Source organism: Rhipicephalus sanguineus, chromosome 1 (assembly GCF_013339695.2).
Source record: "Rhipicephalus sanguineus isolate Rsan-2018 chromosome 1, BIME_Rsan_1.4, whole genome shotgun sequence".
Lineage (NCBI taxonomy): Eukaryota > Metazoa > Arthropoda > Arachnida > Ixodida > Ixodidae > Rhipicephalus > Rhipicephalus sanguineus.
Genome location: NC_051176.1, coordinates 249656709 through 249684501, shown reverse-complemented (window position 1 = coordinate 249684501; position 27793 = coordinate 249656709). Strand labels below are relative to the sequence as shown.

The following is a 27793-nucleotide window of genomic DNA, read 5'->3' as shown; positions in this document are numbered from 1 at the left end:
CGCCACCAAGGCCTTTGCGTCTCGATGGAGAATCTCGGCTGCGAGGATATTACAGCTGCGCGAAAGCACCGAGTGGGCCAGCCTGCCCCCGTTCGCGACGGACACCGAGCAGTCTGCTGGGGCGCTCGCCAAGGCTGGCTGCGCGGACCCTCGCGAACAGGGAACGCCCCGGAACCCCCTTCTTCCCCCCACAACAGCAGAGCTGGCTAATCCGTTGGCGCTCTCCGCGCGGAGTCACTCGCGCTGGTAAAATGCACAAACGCGGGGTAAAAACAAAGAAATAACGGTGTTTCGTCGCTGCATATGAATCAAGGGCATCCATGACAATGAATACGAATACAGCAACGCATAAAACAAGCGAGCGTCTCTAAGATCATGCATATCCCTCAGGCACATAGAGTAAATCGAATTCCACTCCATCCATTAAAAAGTGTCGTGTAGTACGAATATCGTGATTTCACGAACGTCGGGCGAATTGGAATCCAAGGCTAGATGCGAGACATATCGATGAAAATCACCGTGTTGGACCTTCGAATGACCCAACTGTAGCGGTCACCTCCGCGCCGTTACGGAGAAGTTAAATACTAACTACACGGGCTTACCCTTGTCAAAATGGTGTTCCTTGCGATGGCAGGCGACGACACTGGTCAGCAGGAGGACTTGCAATGCATTTAGTAGTCGTAAAATAACGCCAGTAGGTGCCACAACAAAGCCTTCCGTCAGCTAGCGACCCTTGCACAGTGAACACACAGCTGAGGCAATTTTTTGCTATTGTTGTTGTTGCCGAGCGCTCGACAGTTGTCAAGGGGGGACGCTACGATTGGCCGTCAGTGCCCTGGGCAACCAATCGGCGTCGACCAGCTGATCGTAGGTCACGTGATGACGCACGCTCCCTGGAGCTCACTTATGGCGGCGAAAACACAACAGTGAGAAGAGAAAAACGGAGAGAGCGACTGAAAAAGAGAAAAAAAAAAACAGAGAGAGAAATGAAGAGAGAAGAAGAAAAGCGTTTTCCGGAAGCTTGCTTTCTGACGGATGTGACGTTTCAGGTAATTGCGAAAGAACGCTTAATAAAGATGCGCGCAACAGATAATATAACGCTGGTTTATTATTTAACTATCGTCACATATTTATTTTACATAGATAGAACGTCGACTTATCTGAAACACTGCGCCCAAAACTTCACAAACAAAAGAGCGCGTCTTTTTCCGGGTGCTTTCTGCTGCCGCATTGGCGCAGTTTTTGTGTCAAGGCCAATTGATTCCTCCGCACAGCCCAAACGGCTCAGTTGTACGAGCGCAGCAGCTCTTCGTGGTCGGTATCTCCGAGTCCTCTTTTTTCCAGCGTCAGGCATGGCTCATCTGGACAAGCTGAGTACTCAGGAGTTGGAGGACATCCTCTGCCAACTCTGCACCGACGAGAACATCAAAGTCGCAGTCTCGGGAGACGACGACTCCAAGAAAAACCTCGCAAAGAGCGCTGGCTCAGCTATCGGCGGCAAGATGCTCAACAAGCTGGGCGGATTTGGTTCGTAGTACCTCGCTACTTGTTCACTATTATTTTTTTATTGGAACGCGGGCGGTAGTAATTACGGGTAGTGGTACAACACAGTGTTCAGCTTTCAGTCGTGCATGATGCGTCTACATTCCACAGAGGTGATGGATCGACGCAGTTCGCTCGCGCCTCGTGACCTTGGCATCGGCGTACGAGCATCTTCGCCGCATTTTCAGTGAGAGATGAGTGTTAATTCTTTATGCATCGAACCTAGTAATGTCAACGCTGATTAGGTACCTAAGCACCATGTCTCTGACGCGGTTCTGTTCTGACCACAGAGCCAACGGCAGAAACAGTGGTGTGGACACGCCCTGTCATATCTGGCGGCCTCGCTTTTCCACTGACTGAGGTTTGCGTGGAATCTCGCTGCTACTCGATCCATCTCTCCCTCTTGTATTCGATCGTTATGGATTCTGTAGCTTTTCGTACATCTGTAGAGGTTATTATTATTTTTTTTTGCGTTCCAATTTATTATAATTTGCTCTTCAGCCCTTCGCACAGAAAAACTGACCAATCACCTCTGCGCCTTCCGCGTCTGAAAAAAGGTAGTGCACACCATCGGATGAGAGCATTCGTAGTTCTTGTGTCTTGGAGACGATGGTTTTATGATCCATTTGTGTCACCATATTCTGACACAACCATATGGCAGTCATTCCCTTGCTGTATAATTTTCCACTATTACAAACGTTTTGCGCGCTTTTGGGGTGAGAGTGAGAGAATGGTGTAGCGAATGGTCTAGCAATTTTTCTTCACACACGAGTACCGTAAAGACGCACCTGCCGGATGAGCACGCACGATGAGCAATCCATGAATGAGTAATAATCTTCCTGCTCTTTTCAGCTCGAAATATCATAAGACGTATGTGTCATTTCAACGTTGCATTGTGTCCGTACGGTAGAACGGACGCAGTCGCTTCTCTCTTGACAAACGAGTGCGCGCTTTTTCCTTGCGCTTCATCCGATAGAATTTCAGCGCCGCGGTTGCCATGGGGATCGCGGAGCTGAAGAATGCTTCACTGAACCAGGGTACTCGACAGCGTGATGTTGCCCCTGTCTTGCAGACACTACCGCCTATTTTTTGGAGCTGTGCGGAATCCTTCTGCGGAATTCCTTTCCTTGTAGTATAAATGCACCTAAAATAGGAAGGCACGGCCGGGAAGGAGGCGACCACGTTGCTGTAGGGGACCCCGCCCGCGCCTCTGGCGCTTCGTTTGTATCGTGTGCTTGCGAAAAAAAAAAAAAGGCCGCTAATATATATGTCACACATTTCTTGTTGAAAACATGCCCAGGCGTAAGCAGTTGAGCGTACCATCATCAGTATGATGCGACAAGGACAGAAGGGAGCGTAATGAAGGCGCGCCCTACGGACGACGCAATGATGCTATCCACGTAACTTTCCGGAATGGCCTCGAGCTTCGCATTCCGTACGCCCGTGTGACGAAACTCCGTCGGCGATAACGTGGACGATAAGTGGCGCGCCGTTTGAGCAGATTGTGTGGGCGCTGCACGTCTTAGCGCACACACCCCTCCCTTCACCGTCTGCTAATCCCGGCGCAGCTAGCGACCGCACCTGAGTCACATTTCACGAACTGTACGGAAGTGCTAGCTTGGAAAGTTGATGCCGTTGGGTATTTGCAACATTGGCGCAATCCAATTCCGTAGATATTATCAGGGGAAGAGCGAGACTCGTCCGGCGTTTTTTTTTTTTTTTTTTTTTTGTGAGTGTGTGTAGCTTGCAAGATATCCCGCGGCCGAATTAGATCATTCTTAAAAGGTCCGCTTCAGCGGCTGAATTTTGGAATGTGCGCAGCATGCACGGTAACAATAAAACGCTCGTATGCTGCTGTTCCTGCGCTGCACATTTCGCAAGGCGGTTTAATTGAATTTGACGTCGGATTACGGAACGAATACGTCCCACGCTGGAAGCTCAAAGAATGAAATGAAAGAAAAGAAAAAAAATCAAAAAAGAAAAAGCGAGAGGACGCGCCTGCTCCGTCGATGCTATTGTGGGTTTGGTGGGAAAAAAAAAGGCAAATCGACTGCCTAGCGGGTTATATATAGTTAAGCGCCACGTCCACGTTGCGCGGGAACAGTGTACACGTGGCCGGATCGCAGTGAAGTACCGATCCAAGAAGAAAAATAGAGGGCGAGGGTTGGCTATGGAGCAATAGGAGAGCATTACGCCACGCAGCCAGCTTGGCAAGGGAAACGATAATAGTTACAGGGGGTGACGGGGGGACGGCTGCGTGGATGGGTTATACGATATTTTACGATATCTTTTTTCAAATAAGAGGAAGGAGTACAATTGGGCGGATCACCTGATGCGTAGAGCGCCGTTGCCTCCATATGCTGCAGCGTCGGATGAACGCGGAAGGCTAAAGCGCAAGAGTTCATTATTGTGCGTTTCATTTCATGCCGACGGTGCATTTAATAACATGTGGTAGGGGTGAGGCGGGATAGCGTGTTTTTGACTCGCCGAGCGAGGACGTTCTAACAGGTTCGAGGCATATACCGAGCGACACGTGGGGATAAAAAAAAAATAATAATAATACCATACGTATACGCATACCTAAACATCCATATGAAGACTACGGCGCAAACAAAACACGCACAAGAACGAGTATACGGGCACGGACACAGCGCTAAGTAACCTTACTAATTAAGTAACATATACAGGTTTGATCTTTACGAAGACCAGCCAAAACAGATAGGCCTATTGTGACAATTGCTGCTTGCTGACAACGTATTTACGTTCTATAGAGAACATGACGGAACCTTTTTATTGTCATTTAATGTTTCTTCGAACGCATAACAAGACACCAATAAATAGAGCTTACGGATTAAAATTAATCATGTGGTTTAATTTACATATGCCTAAACACCATATCACTATATGAGTCACATCGTATCGTAGGGCAGGCCCGTAGCCAGGAATTTTTTTCGTGTCCCCCCACCAGGCCCGTAGCCAGGGGGGGGGGGGGGGGGGGCTAGCCTTCCCCCTCCCCTGGCTGGTGGGGGGACACAGGTCATTTCGGCCACCTTCCTAAATGCATGGGTGTTTTCGCATTTCGCCCCCATCGAAATGCCGTCGTCGTCGCCGGGAATCGAACCCGCGTTCCCGATCGCTTAGCCGCCTTATCTACCACGGCAAGTTAACTTCCAAATGTCCAGGCTCAAGTTTACGTAAGATTAGATGCGCGCTATCACCATAAAATGTGTCATCTTGGACATTTCGGCTACGAAGGAGGATGGCAGACGATAGTTTTGTCCATAATCAACAAAAAGCTGACATGACAATGTATACCGTCCTCTGTCCTCGTTTCTCGGTTATTCTGAGGCGTTTATTTTTTTCCTAAAGCGCTGGAAATGTCTCAGCTCTGGAAGAGCCGATGCGTACTCCAGCAGCAGGCGGAGCGGAATTAGTGTTTAACTATTTCGTGAAGAACGGGATAATTTTCAGCGTCATCACCTCAACATGGCCGCATTTTGTATGCACTCTAGCGCAGCACAAAAAAAAAAAATGTTCAACTGTGCGGCTTACGGAATAACGGCCTTGCTGCCTCTCCCCACATCGTTGAGATAACAATTATACAGGGATGCAAACGTCACATCACCACTGGCAGGGGCGTAGCCAGTGGGGGGGGGGGGTTGACCCCCCCACCCCCCCCGAAATTTTTCACTTTTGCTTGCGTGTATATACACGCACACATACAAACGCGCGCACGAGCATACACAAAGTATGGTTGAACCCCTCCCCTCCCGAAAAAAATTTCTGGCTACGCCCCTGACCACTGGCGACGTTCGGATGTATTCGTACGTATCGAAGCCATCTGCATGGATCGTAGCGTTCAGGAGCCGTATTCTGAGACGGATCACTTTCGGCGACGTTGGCGCTTTGCGTAACGTAGAATCTCGCGTCTCCAATGACTGAAGTGACTACTTGCCTGCATTGCCCGCCTTTGCTCAACCAGCCAATCAGTGCACCCTGAAAGCGATATCTCCAAAAGTGATCGTCTCGGCAGAGCGTCGCGCAAACATGTCGCACACACGAACTGTTTGCACACCCTCGGAGGAATTCCAAACGCAGTGCTACACATTTTCACGTAAAACTGTCAGTTAACTTAATTCGGGAGTAGAGATGGTGCGCGAAAGGTGAAACCGGCAGAAAAACACTAATAATTAATAGACAGAAAGTTAGAAATTAACTGTCTGATCGACCGTTTTGCAAAGCGATGTACAACGTTCTCATTGGAATTTTTCGCCCAGATTCGTTGCTTCAAGAGTTGGTTAATTGAGCTTGCCTAATTAAGCAGTTAAGCAGAACACAAAAAATAGCGTGACTTACTCCATGCAACAGTCAGCAACATGCATTCGGTCGCGTTGGAATATTTTTAAACTCTGGCTAGAGTTAGCTGGGGCACCCTTTATGATTATGTGGCACGCCGTGGGTGAACTCCAGGTTAATTTCTATCGCCTGGAGTTCTTTGATGTGCACCTAAATCTTAAGTGCTCTTACATATCGCGTTTTCGCATTTCGCCCCTACCAAAACGCGGCCATAAATCGAACTCGCGACCTCGAGCTCAACAGAACTGGGTTTTTAAATGTGTTCGGTCTTGCAAGTTACACCCTAGCTCCTTCACCGGGTCACGAATGGAACCACAGTCACTGTGACCATAGGCGTGCGCAGGGTTCCGCTTCATGGGGGCGAAAGTTCATCGCAGCGCCCCCCCCCCCTCCCTATTAAGTCAATGTATGGGGCAGACTTTGCACCCCCCCCCCTCTTCATAGGTGACTAGGGGGGACGGCCGCCCCCCTGCCCCCCTCTGCGTACGCCTATGACTGTGACATAGTAATTACAATAAATGAATCGTATGCGATCGATGATGATCGTTTGGGGAACAAGTCCCAACGACGAAAAGATGCATGCGTATAAAAATGTTGCATGTGGGCTCCTTGCTACAGGACATGTGGATATTTAGAAACAAATTAACCATTTGCAGGTTTGCCTATATTTTTGACACGATGATATAAAAACCGGCTGTGGTATATATATATTCATATAAACTACAAAGAAATAGTATAAAACAAATTTCATCAAAACCAAACCAGTAGTTTACTGAAATGAGAGTGTTTTCAAGAAGTGGGAAAAAACTGTCCCACTGACTCTTGAAAGCACCGTCCCACGATTACGTCAACGCATATTTGGGATGAAACAGCCGAAGCAAGTGGCACAGAGTATCACTTCTCATGTTGTGCTGAGGAAAGTTATGCGGACCTCATTTCCAGCAGTAGAACGCCACCTGCATCTGCGCCTCTTGTGAGCCTTCATAGCGCTGTGGTCTGTTCCTGTAAAGCTTACTTCACCGCATGCGCCAACCATTTTTTTGTCCATTTGCCTGTCCTTGCATTGGCTGTCGAAATCGTCGAGTACGGCTCTTGTCCCTGAATATGTGCCTACTTTTCAAGAGGTATATGATATCAAGAAAAATATTCCCGCGCACCAATATCCGCAGTTACGTTGAGGGGTGAGCGTGGCAATTTCGCTGGGGATTGCGTTTCGATGCATTTATCGGTCAAGTTATTGCGCGAATTTACAAAAACACGTGATGTCTGGACGCTAAAACCGCCTCTCTGCATGAAAAACTAGAAAAATAGGAAATTATCCGGCATTTTGACTGGTAGGTTCTTTCTACCTAAAGAAGAGGAAAATTCAGAGGCTGTCATAAAAAAGTTGATCGAAATTCATCGCCATTGTAACACTACTTCCGCCCTTCGAAAGCGTGGTAAAAGGATTTTCCTCGAGTCTTATTGAGAAGACTTAGGTAAGATACGAGTGACTTGGCATTTTTTGTGCAGACGGAAAAGTGGGACGTATGTGTGCCGCTGTCGCACAAAGGGTCGGTTCGTGTACCATCAACTGTTCGAGCCGTGTGTGTGAAGACTGCTCCGCTCGTTTTACGCACTGCGGGATTGTGAGGTCGGATGCTCGTCACACACTGTACGCGTGAAGCCCTGCCGTGCGTGCGGCCTTGAGCCTCTGAGCGACGGGGACGGTGTAGCGGCGGGCGACGCGGAGCTCACCGTTGCGCAATGGTCCATTGTTGAGCAGTTTCCTTTTGTAGCTAGCGTACTCGCGACTTCCGTTGCTTCAAGCCAGGTCGGGCTTAGTGACGGCGGCCGAAACGACAGGGTCACGATATATCTAAACAACAGGATCGAGTTCTAGCTGCCTCCCACAGCTTCTATTAAAAAACACTCATTTCCCATATGCAGTGATGCTACCGAGGACTTCTGATTTGGAGCAATTTTTGGAGCAGCAAAATTTCTGTTTTGGAGCACTTTGGAGGAGCAAAATTTTCATCTTGGAGCACTTTGGAGCAGATAATTTTGCATCTGGGAGCACTTTGGAGCAGCGAATTTTAGATCCTGGAGTGCAATACAGAAGCATATTGCATTAACATTCAAGCACCTCAGTATTATTATGGGGCTCTTATGAAGGCTAGAAATATTTCGATTCATTGCAAATCTCATGGAAAAAATCATCCCAGGAGCATAGGCGTGCGCACAGGGGGGGGGGGGGGGGGCAGAGGGGGCGCCCCCTCTAATCACCTAAGGGGGGGGCAAAATCTGCCCCGTACATTGACCCTTGCGATAGCAATTATATGGACACTCTCGGTGGATTTTTGCCGTCGCCGTAATTTTCCGTATTAAGTCCAAATTAATAATAACATCACCACGCGCATTCTAGCCGCGGGTAAAAGCTCGCGAGCGCTGGCGACGAACGCGGCTGAAGCGGAGATTAAACTAGCCGGCCGTCTGTCTCCGCCGCACGGACAGCGCATGAGATAACATCTTCCCGCGTGCGCGCCTGCCGTCGATTTCTCATCAAACAGAGAGGAAACGCCCCGCCAGTCTTTCATAAGGAGCATGAAGGGACGCCAGGGGAGCGGAAGGGGGGGGGGACGCATCGTTTGAAGGGCGCAGTCGCTTGCGCGCGCGCTATCTCGAGGCATCAGGAGACGGCTCGTAAACTTGCTGTGCTCTCAACGCTTACTTCGCATTTAGAGAACTCAGAGCAAGAAAACGCTTCGGTTCCTGGAGGGACCATATTCTTAAACCAGCGTTTTGTTGAGTTACGCGAGATCGGATCCAAAAGAGTTAGCTGCTGGTCTTACTTCGTTTCACAATACAATTTTTTGGTATCGCATTCATTGCTTCGCTCTTAAGCGAAACTGAGTTTTTTTAACCGTTAGCTATTGACCCCCGAAAGCGAGGGACGGACGTGTAACATGGCGTAGCCGCTTCACTGTGGGCCGTCAGCGACGGGCCCGCTACTGACAGCTGTGCATTTGCCGCTGCTCCGACCAGGAGATATGATTTTACTAATGAGATGACATTTTTAAAAAAAATCAAGCAAAACATTCGAATTGGAACCCTAGCACGTGAGCTCGAAACGGCAGGGCCTTTTAGGGGGTATTTACCGCAGAGTGATTACAAACTCGGACGTGCTGGCGGAAAGAATTACGAAAAAGCTGTTCTGGATGAAGATCCATGGATAAAGTATATCTGAGGAAAAGTGTCAACGCGTTTCCACCGTTCGCGTGCTCCCATAAACGCAAAGCAAATGTCCCATATATCTACTGCGAGCGATCCCAGATTTCATTCCGCGATGTCCGGAAACAGAAGTGACAGACATTTTAGCGGCACTCATGTAGTTATTACTGAACATTGCTTTCCTTACGTGCCGTGCGACGCTTGAATCGAGCTATCAGCAGCGTTTCTGGAACAGACGACGTCCGCCGATGAATCGCCGTCGCACTTTCTCGCTACCGATAAGCCTAGACATCACGAGCCTCTGCGGAGAGCGCGTTTTGCTGTCGAGCCGACTTGCAGAACAGAAGCTACGTTGGCACCGTGCATGGCATCGTGGCTTACTCGGAACGCACGCGTGAGCGCTATTTATTCAGCTGAATAATTCTTGGTCCATGATTGCGACTTTATTGGCGGCCCCAAGATCGAGCTGCACATGTTCTAACGCGCCGGCGGTGCGATTGCCGGTGATAGACGCCCCCAAACCCGAGACTGGCGCAGTTTGGCGCAAATTTCGTCGATATTATCAGGATGGCGCAGTAAATACAATTTGGCGCACTTTGGCGCAGTTGGCGCAGGAGTGGAATCACTGCATATGCGTTTGTCTGTGGTGAAACGGCAGTACGACACTGCATTCACCCGCATCGGCTGTCACCTGTGTGTTGCGTAAACCCTGTTGGAGTAATAGGTGCGCACATTTTCGATGGTTCGTGGTGACGCCGATAATGAGAACCTGTGGCATGTATCTTGTTTTGCCATTCTCGGCGGATGGCCAGTCGCCTCGCCGTCCGTGCAGCTGGACATCATCCAGTTGGACATGTTGCGAAATTATATAATGGCGTCCTTGAATGCCCGGCGGACCCTCCTCCGCGGAGCCCCGAGCTCCCGACCACTTGGGAGCAATGGGAAGCCCTGCTACGCTCGACGGACCCGGATGGCGAAATGTAGCCACTGACCGGGCCGTGCCACCCACGTCATGGAACTTGAACTCACAAACGTGTGATGCAGTGGGGTCGTGCGGGTACCTTGGGACCCATGTGCTCAAATAACGTTCTTTTTCACTCTCTCTCTCTAATGGCTGCATTTTGAGCTAATCGCGCAAAGGCCTGTGTCAAGATGGTGGAAACGCACTCCCTCGCTTATCTCCCCCTTTGGGAACGATGGCCAGAGCTAGGTCACTCTACCAGAGCGCCTCTCGCGGCCGCTTCTTGTCGGCGCGCGCTCTCCCGTGGCGCCTAGCTGTAATACGCGGTCAGACGCTTTGACTCGTCTAGTTTGTAGTGGCCTTGGTCCAGAATAGCACCTTGCTGCCCACAGCAACAGCCGCACTTGACACCACCCCATTTCTAAGGGCATGACTGCATTATTCAACCACCCCTCCACCATTTGTGGATGCTGCTGTAGTACCCTACAAGAATGAGAATATGGCCCACTACACTGCAGCAGCCATAGACGAATATAGTGTGCTGGGACAGCAGTCTACAAGAATGATTAAATAATCTGTGACACTGCAGGGCCCATTGACGTGACATTGCCACCTGGTGTTGAGATATGTGCAATCGGTGCCGCCTCTATTTTTCTTTTCAATGCCAGCCAGAGACAGTTGATACAAATGTCCAAGGCCTTCTCCTGTTCTCCTTTCCTACCCTGTGCTAAGCTCACGGTTGCATCTCAGATTATCTGTATCATTGGGGTTAGAATGTACAGTACTCACGGATTGAAACAGGACAATTTAGGGCTAAGTAATGCACATGCTTTCGTCTTCACCGTCTGAAGTTCGGGTCATATCGCCGTAATTTCTACTCGAGCGCCTAAATCAGCTTACATTATTTTTAGAGGCCAGGTTCGTCACAACATGACGTGGTTATCTCGAGTAATTGTGAACACCAGTCGTGATACTAAAAAAACTTGATGTCTCATTTGAATCCGTGAGTACTGTACAATTTAGATGCGGTTACGGCAGACAAGCTACACTAGTGCCTAAGTAATGTGTGTGTGTGTGTGTGTGTGTGCAGGGAGCATGTTTGGTGGTGGCTCCAAGGACAGCAAGGACAGCGGCAGCAGCGGAAAGGATGCGGAGATGCGTCCGGCCGCCGATGTGATCAGAGAGCTGCCCGATAAGGAGAAGGACCAGCTGGCTGACACCATCCAGAGCACCATCTCCAAATTTGGGGATTTCAAGGACCCACAGGCACTTTTGAAGCTCATCACTGAAAATGCAATGGTTAAGCAGCTCATCACTAGTGCTGTCAAAAATTTCCTGGGCAACTTCCTCAAGAGCGCTGGCGGAGGTGCCGCCTGAGCTCTGGGCTGCAGTTCTCCCCCATTACCCTGACCCTCTGCTCCCCAAGGGGGCATGATAGCTGCGCTTGTTGGTGTTGTTTCCTTATGGCTTGCTCTGTAGCAGCTGCTTTCCAAACCACCTCCTCCCTGTCTTTACAGCCCAAAGCTGCTGCACTGCCTTTTTCCAGGGCAGTGTTGCCAAGCTCAGGAAAAAAATTATTCCACGAGATGCCACCGAGCTTGCTTCAAGAAGTCGCAGATTTGCTCGTGTCCTGTGATGTAGGCTTGTGCGCTCTTTCTCGTCCACATCTCTTAATTTTCCTAGTTATGTGCAGATTTCCTGGTTTAATATGGTGGGTTCATTCCTGGCTGACAGAAGTGTGATTATTCTTATACTAAAGTTTGAGGTACCACGAGATTGATTGTTCCAAGGGGCAAAAAACATTGGGTTCATTCACAATGCATCAGACATTTGAATCCTGTGATCCTTTACTACCTTGCATTATTTGAGAGAAAATTTTTTCCTATGTTGCATTTCATTAACATCTCGTGGGGGGGTTGTCACATTGTGTAACAGGCAAGAAAGTAAAGACTCCATTCAGGATGATCATATTTGGTATAAAAGTGTGAAGTTGAATGGCCCTTGTTATTGGTTGTGCAGAAGAGGGAAGTGTAAAGATAAGTGAAGTCTGTCGGCACACTAGAAAGCAGCTTATGCATCTACATGTCCAAGCTTTAATGGCTATGGTCCCTTGTTTTGCATAAAATGGGTTGAGCTATGGTATGCTGTGTTGGGATTAAAGTGTACAATTTTTCTGGGCATTGTATTGAACAAAGTATGTAATCCTTCTCATTTATTATCCTGAACCAACACTGCATTTTCTAATGGTCCATTTCATTTTTCATCTTTTTCCCTCTTGGTCATTAGCCTAGATGCACAGCACCACCATTGTTACTGGGATTGGCCACTTTTCGTGTAGGGATGATTAAAATGTAAAGTGAAACTGAGCATTACAAAATACAGGCCCTGATGGTATTTCATGTGATTCGTACTTCACCCCTGCAAGGTGTCAAGCTTATTTATGTATGCATATATAACAAGACCTAAATTTGGAAATGGCCCGAGATATCTCAGGGACTGCATTAACAATGCTTTCAGTCATGCATGCTTGCGCCTGTATACCTCAGAGGAAATGACTTTTTGGTTGAAACTTTTGTTGTCCTGAATTTCATAAAAAAATTTTTTTTTTTTCATATATATGCAACATTCATTATTAAGAGGGGCTTACCTCCTGGTAAAGTTCATCAGTCATAATGCATCCATTTAAAAGCAATACTTGTTTGATGTTTCAGTAAATTATAGCGAAAAAGAACAGCTTATTCTACGGACAAGACAGCGTGCAGCACTAGAGCCACGAGTACCAAAAACTATTTTTGCTGAACCATTTGCCATTGTGACAAAACAGCCTTAACAAATACAAGAAGCAAAGTAGTATTTGATAACTGTAAAAGTGCCGGATTGCATAGCTTTTCTTTTTGTTTATATTTATTTTGTTTGTTTTGCTATGACACAGCCTCTTCTTCAATGGATACACTGCCATTGTTTGTGTTGGAGAGGAGTGAGCAGTTGCACATTTTTTTTTTCTTAACAAAATGTAAGGAAATTTGACCGCCCATATTAGTCTAAATGCCTTTTATGTATGGCATAAGCACGGGGAAAAAAAAAAAAACTTTTATATGCAGTTGATTTTATACAAGAAAGGCTTGAGAGTACTTGACACACTAAGCAGTGTACAATCATAAAAGATTAGTTATCTGGAGCCCAATAGCAATTATTAGTTATATTTGTGTTATTGCTGGTTGATGTGTTGACAACCTATTTTTGTTTTGTTAATGAGATATATTGTTTATTGCGCGGAACTGCGTTATGTATTCATACATACAAAAATGTATACTGGCTTTATGTATACACCATGAGCTGTTACATTATGCAGCTATTGTGAGCACTCAAATAAAATGCCTACAGAAATTGGAGTTTTTTCCTGCAAATGGAATGCGTAACAACACAGCAACAGCCACAGGAAACTGCTGCTGTAGTAGAGAATTATTAAAAGTATAAACACAACAAACCCTTTTCCTGATTTACAGACATGCTTTACATTTTCTTAGCCATAGTGCTAGTGAATGATCAAATAAAAGAGCAGTTTTGTTCTGGGAACCAATGTCTACATATACACATATTTGAAAATGAGCTACATAGGCATCTGCTTGGCAAACTATATTACCAAAAAGTTACGTTTGCAATTCTGAAAGGGTACGTTTCTGCCTCTCCCTCTTGTTCACTGCGACAACAGTTATTGGGGAATTAACCCTCAAATGCAATTAAAAGGTGATAGATGAGAGAGACTGTCTCATGGCCTGGTTCATATCAGATATGATTGCTGCAAATTATAGTAGGAACATAAAGTAGACAAAAGGCAGATATAACCCAATTCCATGCAAAAGTTGTGTAATGGAGCATATTCGTACTAAATGTGCAGAAACCCTGTGACCACTCAGGAGCATAAATTCAGTGTTTCAGTTGTCTGAAATGCAATACAGGTTATATGATACCAGTGGGCAGCGACTTTATCGCACATTGTGTGGTTTACATTGGTGCTGCCACATGCAGATTGTCATCCATTCAGTTCCCTTCTGCGCTATGACATAGCAATCACGCAACCAAATAGCCCAAATGTCTGTTTTGCCACAGCAACCATCTGTGCATGGCGTGATCATAATGTATTGCGCCTGACATTGGTGTGCGTGTGTTGTGGCATACCCTTGATTTGTTTACCAAGTCCATTAACCCGAAAATGGAAGTTATGCTGTCAAGACACTATGTAACTGCAGAATGAAGGAGGGGACAAAGCAAAAGAAGGTGGCAAGATAAACACCCCACGTTTTATTTCTCGTTCTCCTTTCCTTTTCATATCCTTAACACTCCTCTTTGAAGAACAGGCTTAAATTTTGTGTATTGTGGAGATGCAACCATCTAAATGCAACACTCCATACGTCACTTTGACAGGTGAATGTGAAGCCACAGGCATAAGCAAGTTTGACAGGAACGCACCTTCATTATAAAATCAAGTTATACATGTTTATTGTAACAAAATAGCACACGTTGACAATTATCAACACAGCAATGCATAACGCAAAAGGTTTCTTTGGCACACAGACAACATGCGGCACTAGCTCTTCTGGTTCCACTGCACTCACCTACAAAATGTTACTAAACACAATGGAGGCAGTTTTATCACAGCCCAATGCTTTTTCAGGCACTTGTACCACATGAGAGGTCTTTATATGTAACAGACTTATATGAAGCATGAACATTTTTTTCATGAAAGATTACTTGGAATTATAAAAACACTGACAAAGCTAAAGCATGCTAACTCACAGTACAAAGTGCTTTTGCACAGCCAAATTTGCTATCAATAAGACCCTTCTGAAAATATGCTGGCTACTTCTTCCCACTATAATATTAAGTAGATTCGCGTATATTCTATAATGTCATTGCAGCTACAAAAGAGAGCAAAAAAGGGGAAAAAAGGAAAAGCTTCATTTTTAAAGGTATATGAGAGGTACACATCACACATAAAAGCTACGAATTTTTCCTCTGACTTTCCATTTACAATATTAATCCACCTTGATGACTACGAAAATCTGCAGTTAATGGGTAGCAAACCATGCATTCACTTGGTTAACATCCTTGTCTATCCTTTTCGTTTCACTCTCTGCAGTCAATATACATGTTTACTGTGCTCTACTGCAAATGTTTTTGAACATAAATCTAAAACCTCAAGACGAAGAAATTGAGAAAACTGCATAAAAATAGCACAGTTTATACTATTAGCATTTAAAATTGAAACAGCCACCAATGTTTGTTTTCTTTCAGCGAGAAGTAAAAAGATAAGCTCATATTTAAAATACACTCACATTCAGATAAACACACGCCAACTCTTAAATGCAGTCATACCCCAACATATTCCAGAATAAAGACTAACAAAAAGAAGAATATAAAGTATGCAATCTCAGCTCAATACTGCACACAAAATACCACTAATTGCTGGCCTAAATGATTCTCATCACTGTGGCCATCTGTTACTATAAAAGCCCATATGAGCTAAAACCATATAATATCCCCAAAACAAAGCTCAAATCTACTGACATTGACCAATTCACACTACAGATAAACAGACTCATGCCAAGGAGGGCCAAGTGGCCTCCAGCACACTTGGTAGACAGCAGCAATGTTTAACATACACTTTATGGTTGATATGTGAGATTAAATACAAAAATCTGGCAAGTGCCCTCGTAATCAATTGTTTTCATTAGAATTTCAGCTATGTGACCAACACCTTGATTGCTCAGCTATGTGACTAAATGCACCTCAATTCAAGTTTCATCACTTCCTTGTCATGGGTAGTTCCGGTCTGACGTAACAGAGCGGCTGCATATTCTGCACGCCAGGCGCAGTCAGTTTTCATAACGCCATTAATATTCAGTGATGAATATCTCAACTTGCATGCAACTTTCGTGATTTCTAGAAAATCGGTATTACATGAATTGTGACACCCAACAACTTTCCCATATAAACAACTGCCAAGTCAATAAAGACAACGGCACCCTGACTGTCGTAGCATTATTCTAAAAAATCTGTAATGTCTAAAAAAGAAAAAGCGCCCACTGTGTATAGGTATTTGCATTTAATTCTACGTGTATTATCAAGTAAAAAAAAAGCTCATACTGACAAACAGCACTACCTTCACCCTCAACAAGTGGAATGGCAGACCTGTGGCGAGTCGTGGTGTCCCTCATTGCGTGGCAGGGCACTCAAGTGCTTTTGTATTTCACTAGGGTCGCAATCACGGACTGCTGATTTGCCATTACAATGCACAAAGTTGTGTGACTGAGACACGGACAGAGGAAAGACACACGTGTGTCTAATTGTGTCTTCCTTCTGTCCATGTCTCAGTCGTGCAACTTTGTGAGTGAGTACACAGACTTCTGAGGTTTCCCTGTGAGATACACAAGAGGCCACCAGCTAATTATGCTGTGAATGGGTGCCAGTGCTACATAAATTACTGGCATATCCTATTGCTTCTCACCAACACTGGCATAAAATTGCAAATGCAGGCCCCTATCAGTGTTTCCATGCCATTCCAACATAACTAGTGCTCTTGTACATGCTCCCACTGCAGGAGCATATACAGCTACACTAAACATAACATGCAGAGCATGAGAAATGGTGGTAGTTTTTTTTTATCTTTCCAACCTATAAACTGTTACTCCAAATCTTACTCTGAATGATGTAATGTTTAGACCGAGATCAAACAAAATTACCCAGCATCAAAACCACTGCAGCTACTTTCTTTTACACACGAAAAATGTACACCAGTAATAAGATAGTGGCTGTGACCGCTCATCAGCTCTGGCAACGATGCTTTAGTCTAGTTCTCCTGTTTTTGTTTGTAACACGCTTGTACTAGGCTTTGCAATGCTCAGCAATGCCATGATGCTGCATCTACACATAAATGAATCAGGAAAAAACTCATTCCACTTCATTTTTTTAAAGATGGCAGGATGCATACTGCTCATATAACAGAATCATACGAATCCAACAGACAGAAATTAAGCCCCTTGGTTCCCTTTCTTCTTATCCATGTAACTGGAATTATTACACAAAACTGAAATGTCAGCAGTGTTGTTTGACACTCATTAAAATCCCATATAATGCATGAAACGCATTATATAAAGCAGTGAAAAAGTTGTTCGACTTCACACCTCACCTTTTCTCAAGACACTCGTTAGACTGCACCCTGCCAAACGGCTTCAAGCTGCTGCTACCAAATATACTGGGGAAGAAAAAGAGCTTACAATGAGATGCAAACACACTAATTACAACGATAAGAAATGCATTATGGCACTATACTATGGTGTACGTATTGATGAATATGTCTTAATTCACTTGAGATCTCCAAATGCCAGTGTCAAAAAAGTCTGCCAATTGTAACATCTAAGCAAACATACACACAAAAATATTTCTACTTCACTATTTGAAGCAGAAAGCATTATTTGAAGCATTATTTTATGCAGTGCCTTCATGCCCAAAAAACTAAATATATCAGTCACAAGCAATAGTAGTGTTGTGTGCCACTGCCACCCAAAATGGCACCTCCATTGTTATGATGAGTGCATTGCACCCTGACATGCTCAATCAGCGTTTCCTTTTAATAGATTTGTTTCATACAAAAGCAAAATTTTTTTACTTCACTCTTAAACATTAGCGGATGCCTGCACAAGCAACTTTGTCACCCCAGTCATTCTCTGCCACATCCATTTCTTTAAAGGGGCACAAACTCAAAAATTTTGGTCTGGTATATTATTGCTGCAATATGTTTCTGGGGCCTATTAGACACAGCACGGCACATCACTTGCCACACTGCACAACAGATAATTAAGTACAGTCTGTTCATTACCAACCAGTCTCAGTTTCGGTTTAGGAAAGCTCTGAGAATGACAAGCTGTCGGGTGCAGCTAACACCATCTAGCATGAAAAATGTGGTAAACAAACTTCACCACTGCAGCACATGGAACTGTGACACACTTCCACACAGCCTTCATCGTCTGCTCGCTTTCTTTTGCCTGCCGCATGTGCGGCACAATGTCGTTGCAGTTAGCGTCATTGTTATTATTGTCTGATGAGGCTTCCACACTTTTCAAATATTCGCCACGGGCACGGACGTGCGAGGAGTTGCCGAAGAGTAGTCAGCTGGCGCAAGTGTGGCAAAAGGGCAATGGTGACTTTGACATCATTACTAGCTGCACCAGCTAAGAGATTGGCTGCAGTGGGGATGCCGTGGAAGTTGGGGGTCACCTACAGGTCAGATGATGTCAATGTCGCAAGGTGCAGTGCTGGACTGCACACGAGAACTTAAAAATTTAGAAAGTTACCTACCAACCTCTATTCGCTGTTGATATTTGGTAGATGACATAAGTGTGCTCATGGAAATCGATCCCCCAGGCTACCTCAGCCCCAAAATTGTGTGTCAGTGCCCCATTAAGGGTGGTGAATGCTTTCCGAGTACGAATGGAACGAAATGCATAAGTAATTTTTTTGTTCCGACTTCCAGTCACATCACATACATGAGCAGCTGAGTGCTTCAAACTAAATTTTCTGGGTAAGTCTGAATTGATAGAAACTTGTAAAATGTGTACCTGTAGCCTCTGTGCCATATATTTTGAACCTGTGCAGTAAACTGTATTGAGTTATTGAAGCCACGATCTGACTTGAAAATTTTTTTTACCAGTGCACAGAGGCAAATTTCATTCCCTAGTTATCCCAGGGAGCAGGGATTACTACATCCTCTGCGTGTTGTCCAGGTCACGCGTTTCATAGAACTACAAAGGAGTATTCTAAATGCGAACGGGTCCTAGGGCTCACATATGAACATGAATTTACATAGGCACAAAAAAAAAAAAAAGGCTTCTAACAAAGGAGATCATGCTATAAATTTGGAACAACTTGAAAAAGTAGCGTCCGCGATGCAATAATCTTCAGTCAATGATTTCCAAGCGCATCTGGCTGTGAAAATAGTCAATTATCGCACGAATGATACGCTTTTTGACATGGATATCACCACATAGAAGAGCCAGCATCTCCACAATGTCCATAACTTCAATGTCAGAGAGAGCTCGCTGCACAGCTGTGATAAGCTCGTCCTTTTGGTTGTCAGACATGTTGCTGATAATCTCAGCAGCAGACACAAACTTGTCTCGCATCAAGATTGCTGCTGCACAGCCACCAAGTGCCCCACCTGCAAGGGAGGACACACATAGATCACTTGCCACTCGCAAGACGCAATTTTTATTTGTGCTTGAGGTAGGTGAATTCCTGGAAGACGATTCCTGAGACAAATGTTTCACCATACTTGATACTAACAGGACAAAAACATCAGGCCAAACGAATGTGAGCCAGGTAAAGACACTAAATTATCAACAGATAATTTTATTTAACGGGGACACTGTTCCTAGAGAACTAAAACTGTGGAATAATCAAGTTCTTGAAAATGGTATTTTTTAAAACTTACGGGTGCTGCTGCATGTGCTAATAAGGTATCTGAAATGTTGGATTAACATTTTAGCTACAATAGTAATTTATATTACCACAGCAAACTATACTTTGGCTGAAAGATGCACGAAAATTGGGCTCTTTTCATGCTGTGCTGCTAGTGAACATATACTGTAGCTGTAGGCATACTGGTTATACCTCTGTGGTTACTAACCATCTAGCAAAAATATTTCAATATTTTTTGTGAATGTGGTTGAAGATGATACTGTTGGAAATATTGGAAATAAAGTTTTGAATGATTGACTGATTGACACACACACATAAAAACACAAGCTCAAACATGCCTAAAGGAAAGTATGTGGGTGTTCTTGCATTTTGCCACCACCGAAAAGTGGCCGCCATGGCCAGGAATTGAACCTGTGCTCTCGTGCTTAGTAGCGCGACACGTTACCTGCTAGCTACAAGAGCAAGTCGGTTATCAGAGCGAGTAGTTGGCTTCGTGGCTTGCAGCGAAAAGCAGATACACTGGCAAGGATAATGCTACTAGCTGTGCATTGTTGAACATACATACGCATATGTAAGAGCTGGGTAGCTTCAAATGTGTGTGAGTGCTGGGTCAGAGCTGTCCGATCTACATTCTTGAAAGTATGTGAGCTATGTATCATGCACTAAAAGGAATACAGGGTATAGAAGTGTGAACACTAAGAAGCAAGGTTCATTACTTTAATATAAATGTCAAGCTCCTCTACCCAAGTTTACCAACGTGACTGTGTCAAAATATTCATAGAAAACTTCACATTTTTATTAGAACACAGTGTGGATTGCCCATAAGACCGAAGCTGGCGAAAAGCTACTACAGCAAATTATTTAGGGTGCTCCAAGGCTTGCCTGTAGGTTCTAAGGTGTCAAAAAGTCCACGACCTTGACATAAAACGATTTTTCTCATATTAGTAAAGTACTCTTTCACGATACCAAAAACACCATGCTTGCTCCGAGAAGACGCTTAGTAAGCGAGAAAACAAGCAAAAACAAAATGTGGGTGGCGACGCCACCTAGAAGTTTCCGCACCATTCGCCATGACGTCACACGTTTTGACGCCGCCTACTAGGGACTATGTAGTTCCTAATCGGTAAAAATGAAGTACATTGTCCTCTAAGGGGGCCATAGACTTAGCATACCAAGTTTGGGGTAATCTTGTCCAGCCAATGGCGCCAAAATACAATAACTACACTTTGAAATCCGTGACGTCATGTGTGGAGATTTCGGCGCAAAATTTAAAAATGAAACTTTGAACTTGATTTCCTGCTCTATTAATAAACCTATGATGGCAAACTTAACGACGTTAGAGTTCTCAGAGCACAATTTATCGATCTAAACCGATTTATTGTTTCTATTTAGTGTCCCTTTAAAATAAGTCAGTACATTCCACAGGTAGATTACACTGCTGTGAACATCTCAGCCAAATTCATCAGTTATGCACGGCGCAGGGAATTTGAATACGATTGTTACCTCTTTCTAAACACCAACTTTTCAAATGGAGGCCTGCTGCCAACAATGGGCCAGCCGCCAGTAAATGGTTATTTAAATTCACCATGCAGAAATAGGTTGATGGAGGGGCAAGCACGACGAAATAGGTATGAGCATGAAACGTTACTTCGGAATTTATAGCAAAATGAGATGACACGCAGCTGTGTATTTAGGCATATAATCAGGAACCACAGTGGGGCATACATTTATCTTTACTGATAAAAATCTTCAAAATAAAATAGACAGGAGTGTAAGATGAAAGGGGACTAGTTACCTTCAAGGAGTATTAGACGGCAAGCCCTTAATTAATAATTTTAATATCTGGGGTTTAACGTCCCAAAACCACGATATGATTATGAGAGACGCCGTAGTGGAGGGCTCCGGAAATTTCGACCACCTGGGGTTCTTTAACGTGCACCTAAATCTAAGTACACGGGCCTCAAGCATTTTCGCCTCCATCGAAAATGCAGCCGCCGCGGCCGGGATTCGATCCCGCGACCTTCGGGTCAGCAGTCGAGCGCCATAACCACTAGACCACCGTGGCGGGTGACGGCAAGCCCTTGACGATAGTTACACATGCACTTCAAATAGTGCTTGTCTATGTTTTCCTTGTGTTTGATGCTTTTGTTTCTTTAGGAGATCTCCATTCATTAGCGAAGGTGGAAGTTTCAATGCCATTTTAGATGCTGGAGGCTGAGAAAATAGTACAATTAAGTAGCTCATTATGCAGGCCTACTAGGTACTACTATAGAAGCAAGAAGTAAATTCACAAACGCGTGAACTAATAGCAGATATCAGCGACATCGATTTACAAACATTAAGGCTAAGAAAAAAAAAAGGAGTGGGTCGATCTCAGCTATGCGTTACTTTCTACTGGAGAAGTATGCGAATGGTCATGAGGGGTGTGACAGGAGAAACCAACAAACGTCAAAGGCAGCCCAATATTTTGATGTAGACACTTGACATCGTCGAAGGCAACATAGAATCACTTACTAAAGGCAACGCTTAAACGGCGAACACTTCCACACACCCGCAGTACGCAACACTTCAGCCTTTCCAGTACACTGAACAGCGTATACAGATTAACGGCACAGATGCCTGACGCGCGCGAAAGACCCACGCGTGTTAAACAGACGACGTGAAGTTCTGGATCCGACTAGTACTTAATGCTGCGACGAAAAAACTACCTTGGCGACAAGCGTCACTTCTTATCGAATGCATTAAATGAGAGCTTGACCAAATAGTGGAACAATTTGTAAATGTACTCACCAACTGCTAACCCAACAGGTCCCATAAGAAAGCCGGCTGCCATCGCAGTTGCACCAGTGATTAGACCGCCTTTCGCCGAATGCTTCAGTGTCACCCTCAAGTTTTCTTCTTTGGACACCATGCACAGAACATCTAACATTTCGTCCCTCTTGACAGGCATGTTTGCGGTCACTCCGCAACGAAGGCCCGGCGTGAGTGTGGACAAGTTCCACTAGTACTGAAGAAAACCAAGGAAAGGTTAATTTTGTCTTTCCGGCACTTTCTTAGCAGCGGTGTGACGCAGCGTTAAACAACGCGTCGCAACACTTCAAGGAAAATTAGTGCGACGTGGCGGTGCTAAAGGCTCTACTTCTCCTTGGCGGAAGCCTCTCCATGCACAGCACGCTTGCTGTAGAAATCAACTGTCCGTGTAAAATCGCACTGAACTTGACGAGGTAGTCAAAATAACAAAATCTACGTAACGTAGCCGCCTGCTCCGACGAACGTAAACAAGCGCCCAAAGCGCCATGTGATTCCACTACTGACGTCACGTCCCGACTCGCCCGCTTGCCTCGATCGGCTCGATACGGCTGTATTATGGCTAAGTGAAAAAAAAAAAACCATGGGAAAAAAAGACAAGAAAAAAAAAACAAAAATATCTTGACGCACGGGTCAAACGTAAAGAAAAGGCAGCGCAAAAACACAAGTATCCAACAGACAGGCACGTGTAATGTTGTAACTGGTACGTGTCTTCTTTTTGTCCTCGTAGGCATGTGTGTCGGACCCCTCTGACAGAGAAAAAATTTTGTTTGTGACTTTTGTGCTTTAATTGGTAGCTCTGGGTCTGATAATCCCGAAACGCCCAAGGAGGTTAAAATATTTAAACCTCCTTGGGAACGTCCAAGGAGGTTTAAATAAAATTTGCTGGAGTGGAGAAGGCGCCCCTCAGGATACCTCAGGTAGTGGCGCGACCGAAACGCTCTCCCCTTGCATGTTCCTTCCCCAACTTGCGGCGAAAGTAGCGGCGGCGCTGCCATCGCCCAATCTTCCCACTTGGTTTGCTCGGCAGCATGGCCAGCATCTCCGTTTGGTCGCGAAATGACAAAAAAACAGCGTTTAAACCATTGTTACGCGCCAGGTTGCACAACTGGATATCCACGTGTGCAACAAAGTCGCAAGTTATCCCTTTTTAAGGCCCCGAAAGACGAAGAACGACGACTTCTTTGGGAGCAGAACCTCCATCGGCTTGACAAACCGCTTGACGCCGATTGTGCTGTGTGCGAATTACATTTCGAAGCACATTTCATTGTGTCATTGTGAGAGACTACGTGCATGTTATCAATGGTGTTCAAGTCCGAATTCTTAGGGGAACGCCGACGCTTGCCCTTGATGCAGTCCCGTCTAGGTCCCGAGGATCTCGTCCAACATGCCTGCATATTTGACGCTGAAAACTCCGGCTCCGCGGACCCAAACAAAGCGGCGGCACCAGTGTGCCGGCTGAGAATCAAGGGTTTGAATAGAGGGCTGAGAATATCAAGGGTTTGAACGAGTCGCGGGATGAGAAACAAAGAAGCGCACAGCAGCATCTGAAATTGAGTAGGCTATAAATTGCTACAGTGGCGTAAAAAGAATGTCATTTTTCCTACATATTTTATTTCACTTTTAATTTTTAAAGGTACACCAAGAAAAAAAAGCAATTTTTCCGAGAAGAGGCTTGTAAGCGAGAGAACGTGCAAATTCTGACGCGAAATCTCACAATAAAATTTTCATCTTGAATGTTTTTGTATTGATAAACCTGTGATGGTGAATTTAGCAGGCATAGGGTTCTCGGAGCCCAATGCATCGATATAAGTCGATTTATTGTTCCACTTTAGTGTCCCTTCGACGGATTTTGCAACCTATAACATCTTTCTTTTATTTAAATGCATTTTGGAAATACAACCCAAACTCTGTCGTTCTGCTTGCTTATTTTTTTGTTTTATGTTATCTTTTGTATCCTGGCTTTATAATTTTATGCTTTTTACAATTTCTTTACTGCAAATGTATTGTTTTATAAATATGCAAACCTTGTATTTTTATGTTATCAATTATTATGATTACAGTTAGGACATTGCTTTGCAGTGGTGTCGCGTTTTTTAAACTCTAAAAATCTTCCACTACTATGTTTCATTGAAGACATTTTTCTGCAGTATTACGTGTTTGCATTTTTGTGGGTCCTACAACAATAAATCCATTCCCATATTTCAAAAAGTGAGCTTTGGAAAAACTCTGCTGTTCTTCAAACAGTGTCAAAGCCCGCTTTTTTGTCGTGTGTGAACGCAACCACAAGCAACGCGCCCTTTATTCGATGACAGCTTTGGTGTTTTACATGGAACGGGCCAAGGGTTCTTCGTTTTGTGTGCAGCATATTCCTTTTTTTTTTTTGGTGAGGGGGGGGGGGCCTTCCGCGGTGTGTACCAGCTAAGAAATGTACTCTGTAAAAAAGGAAAAGAAAACGCGCTCGTTATACTGTACAATGTGCTACGCTGCTTCGAGCTGCAGTGCGGTCGGCGGCAACTTCAATAATAATAATAATAATAATAATAATAATAATAATAATAATAATAATCAAAATGTCAAATTATATTTATTTGCATTAATATTTATGAAAAAATAGGAGGTATAACTAGGAAGAAAAAAAAGGGAGATCACTTTGGGCGGCACACTAGGCGCGACGGAGAGGTAGTACAGCGGAACGCCTGCCAGCCATCCGCCCGGGAAGATTGGTCGACGCCAGCGCCACCGCATCATTCCACGTTGAAACGCCCGCGCCCAGGCAGCCGCTCGCGCCACTCAAAAGCTTCTAGTACACTCTACCTCAGGTGAAGCCGCGCGCCGCCATATTGCCATAGGCAGAAGGCGCGCCTTCCGCAACGCATGCTGCAACGGCCGCATAGATGTTCCAGATTTTCTCTGGCGTGGAGGCGTCCGGACGTTGTTGGGTATATCGTGCGTTGCGTACGGCCAGGGGCGTAGCCAAGGGGAGGGGGGTTCAACCCCCCCCCCCCCCGAAATTTTTCAATTTTGCTTGCGCATATATACACGCACACATACAAACGCACGCACGAACATACATAAAGTATGGTTGAACCCCCCCCCCCCCCCCCAAAAAAAAAAAAAAAAAATTTCTGGCTACGCCCAGCGAAAAGGTACTCTTGGGTGAAGTTTCAGCTGTAAGCAGAACATTTCGAGCTTGATGAAAAACACATGCTGACAGCTCGCAATCTGTCTCTAATTTCACATCTGATCGTCTTTCTTCCTAACCGGTTTCTTAAGGAGCCAAATGTTAGAAGCACGTCGGGGCAGGCTGTTTGACGGGAAGTCTGGAAGCCAAAAGACGGCGATCACATATGTTAGAGAGAGGCACTGGAATTGTTTCGACCGGATCCTAGGCTGCGACCCGGTAGCTGTCCGACTGTGCTTGACGTATTTGTAAAACACTTGCAAAACCTAGTGATACACAATCTTGTGCTTGTTGATACCACTGGTGCGGAGCGCAAATAGGAAAAGGACGCACCGTTTGCTTTTTGTTGAAATTATATAAATAGGCGACTCCCCAGATTTCGTTATCGGTTGCCTTGATGTGTTATAAAAGGGTAATAATAATATCTGGGGTTTAACGTCCCAAAACCACGATATGATTATGAGAGACGCCGTAGTGGAGGGCTCCGGAAATTTCGACCACCTGGGGTTCTTTAACGTGCACCTAAAGCTAAGTACACGAGCCTCAAACATTTTCTCCTCCATAGAAAATGCAGCCGCCGCGGCCGGGATTCGATCCCGCGACCTTCGGGTCAGCAGTCGAGCGCCATAACCACTAGACCACCACGGCGGGGCTTATAAAAAGGGTAGCTCGCAACTACGATGTTAAGTAACGTCATTAGGGCTATACACAAGGACCTGTTTTTTCTTACATTCGTGCCTTTTCTTTTGGTATTTGTGTTTGTTTTATGCAGTGCAGCCGAACCAGTAGGTCTAAACTGTGCAATGCTCGTTTCAGCTGCAAATAAAGCGACCTAACCGAGGCTCCGGGGTACCCCGGCCGTTATATGTGTTCAAATTGAAAAAAGTTGTTGAAGATGTGACAGTTGCATCACCTGCACAGATAAACAGTTCAAGATCAAAATTCTGCAGCAGAAAAATTGCAGGCTGGCCAAAGAGAGCGAGGTTAGACCCTCAAGCGATAATAAACGAGATCAAGGATCAAAAGCTCATGTCTGAGTAGGGCTGGGGGATGTTCACTGCGGTCTCCCCCATGCATATATACAGCAACCCCTCCACAGGGCACGAAAAGACCAGAAAGGCACGTATCCATCCGAGCTGCGGGCGTATGCATTAACGCTGCACTTCTATTCTCGATCAGCTTATGAGTACGTACATTCGAAGTTTAATCGAGCACTGTAGCAAAGCGCACTATACGAGAACGGAAATGCTGGCTTCACAGATGACTCACTGTCTCGAAAAAGCTAGCCCAAATGCAGCACGAAAACTCTACTGTACTTTGATTGTTGATGACAAATGAGAAAACATGTTGAGATTGTGGGCGACTAAGTGGTTAGATATGTGAACTTTAGGACTGGAATGCATGATGACAGACTGCATGTATATATGCTCGCTGGCTTAAACTTACGACAAAGGATGCCACTTGGGCGTTTTTAATTGATTCATCGACAGGATAAGAGAGAGCCGATCCAACGAGATAGTATCGAAAAGCTATATCTATTGAAATAGTGTCGACTGCAAGCTGAATGCCGTATTTGAAGCACCTCCATGCAAACTCAAAACTATTGGTTTTGGAGGTTATGAGCTGGTCTTGAGAAAATAAATGGCTTTCAAGCCTTGATGAACATTGACTTAGTAGGGTGGGGGGGGGGGGGGCGCTGCGATGAACCTTTGCCCCCCCTGATGGGGAACCCTGCGCACGCCTATGCTCGTAGGCGTATCTACCGGGGGGAGGGGGGGCAAGGGGGTCGCTAGCCCCCCCACTGAGAAATGTTAGGGGGGCGGAGCCCCCCCCCCCCCCCCCCCCACTTTCGACAGTGGTAATTGTCGGCTGCAGACTGGGAAACTAACAAGTCAGGCAAAATTTTACTTGAACGCAGCAATAACGTAAATAATTTTATAAAATTTGTCCTCCAATTCAGCTTTGACGACTGTCCTCCGTGTGTCATGACCATGCACTGTAGGCTCTCTGCGGTGCGGGCTGCCTATTCCACGCTTTCACGTCTTGCGTTCGAGCATTGCAGAGGAGGCTATCGCTCAGCTGGGGCTCTATAACATTACAGCAATCTGTCATGATTTTATTTTGTTCTGCTTGGCCTGAAATTTACGGAATCGGTGACGCAAATACGGGCGGGAACCAGTGAACATTTTATAGCCCAATCAAATGCTCTATGTTTTTTCAGGAAATTTAGTTTCTTTCTTTCATTAAAAACGATT

General features: G+C 45.2%; 3 protein-coding genes across 4 annotated transcripts in view; 1 reads left to right on the top strand and 2 right to left on the bottom strand.

Annotated features, from left to right (window-relative positions):
- The window catches only part of LOC119377191 (tumor protein p53-inducible nuclear protein 2), a 34994-nt gene extending 34199 nt beyond the window's left edge, over nucleotides 1–795 (bottom strand). Inside the window, exon 1 of one of the 2 annotated variants that reach the window (XM_037646789.2) lies at nucleotides 603–795. The gene's annotated coding sequence lies outside the window, so the exon portion shown is untranslated. The remainder of the gene's footprint in view (nucleotides 1–602) is intronic. The other variant, XM_037646774.2, reaches the window with a different exon arrangement.
- A 438-nt stretch (nucleotides 796–1233) lies between these two features.
- Nucleotides 1234–13459, top strand: LOC119377139 (uncharacterized). The gene is made up of 2 exons (XM_037646732.2): nucleotides 1234–1527; nucleotides 11160–13459. The coding sequence occupies exons 1-2, from the start codon at nucleotides 1353–1355 to the stop codon at nucleotides 11444–11446; spliced, it is 462 nt and encodes a 153-aa protein (XP_037502660.2). The 5' UTR covers nucleotides 1234–1352; the 3' UTR covers nucleotides 11447–13459.
- Nucleotides 13460–14351: 892 nt separating this feature from the next.
- On the bottom strand, nucleotides 14352–22857 carry LOC119377151 (protein C19orf12 homolog). The gene is made up of 2 exons (XM_037646739.2): nucleotides 22337–22857; nucleotides 14352–19286 (listed from the first exon to the last, which is right to left on the bottom strand). The coding sequence occupies exons 1-2, from the start codon at nucleotides 22494–22496 to the stop codon at nucleotides 19027–19029; spliced, it is 420 nt and encodes a 139-aa protein (XP_037502667.1). The 5' UTR covers nucleotides 22497–22857; the 3' UTR covers nucleotides 14352–19026.
- Nucleotides 22858–27793: the final 4936 nt, after the last annotated feature.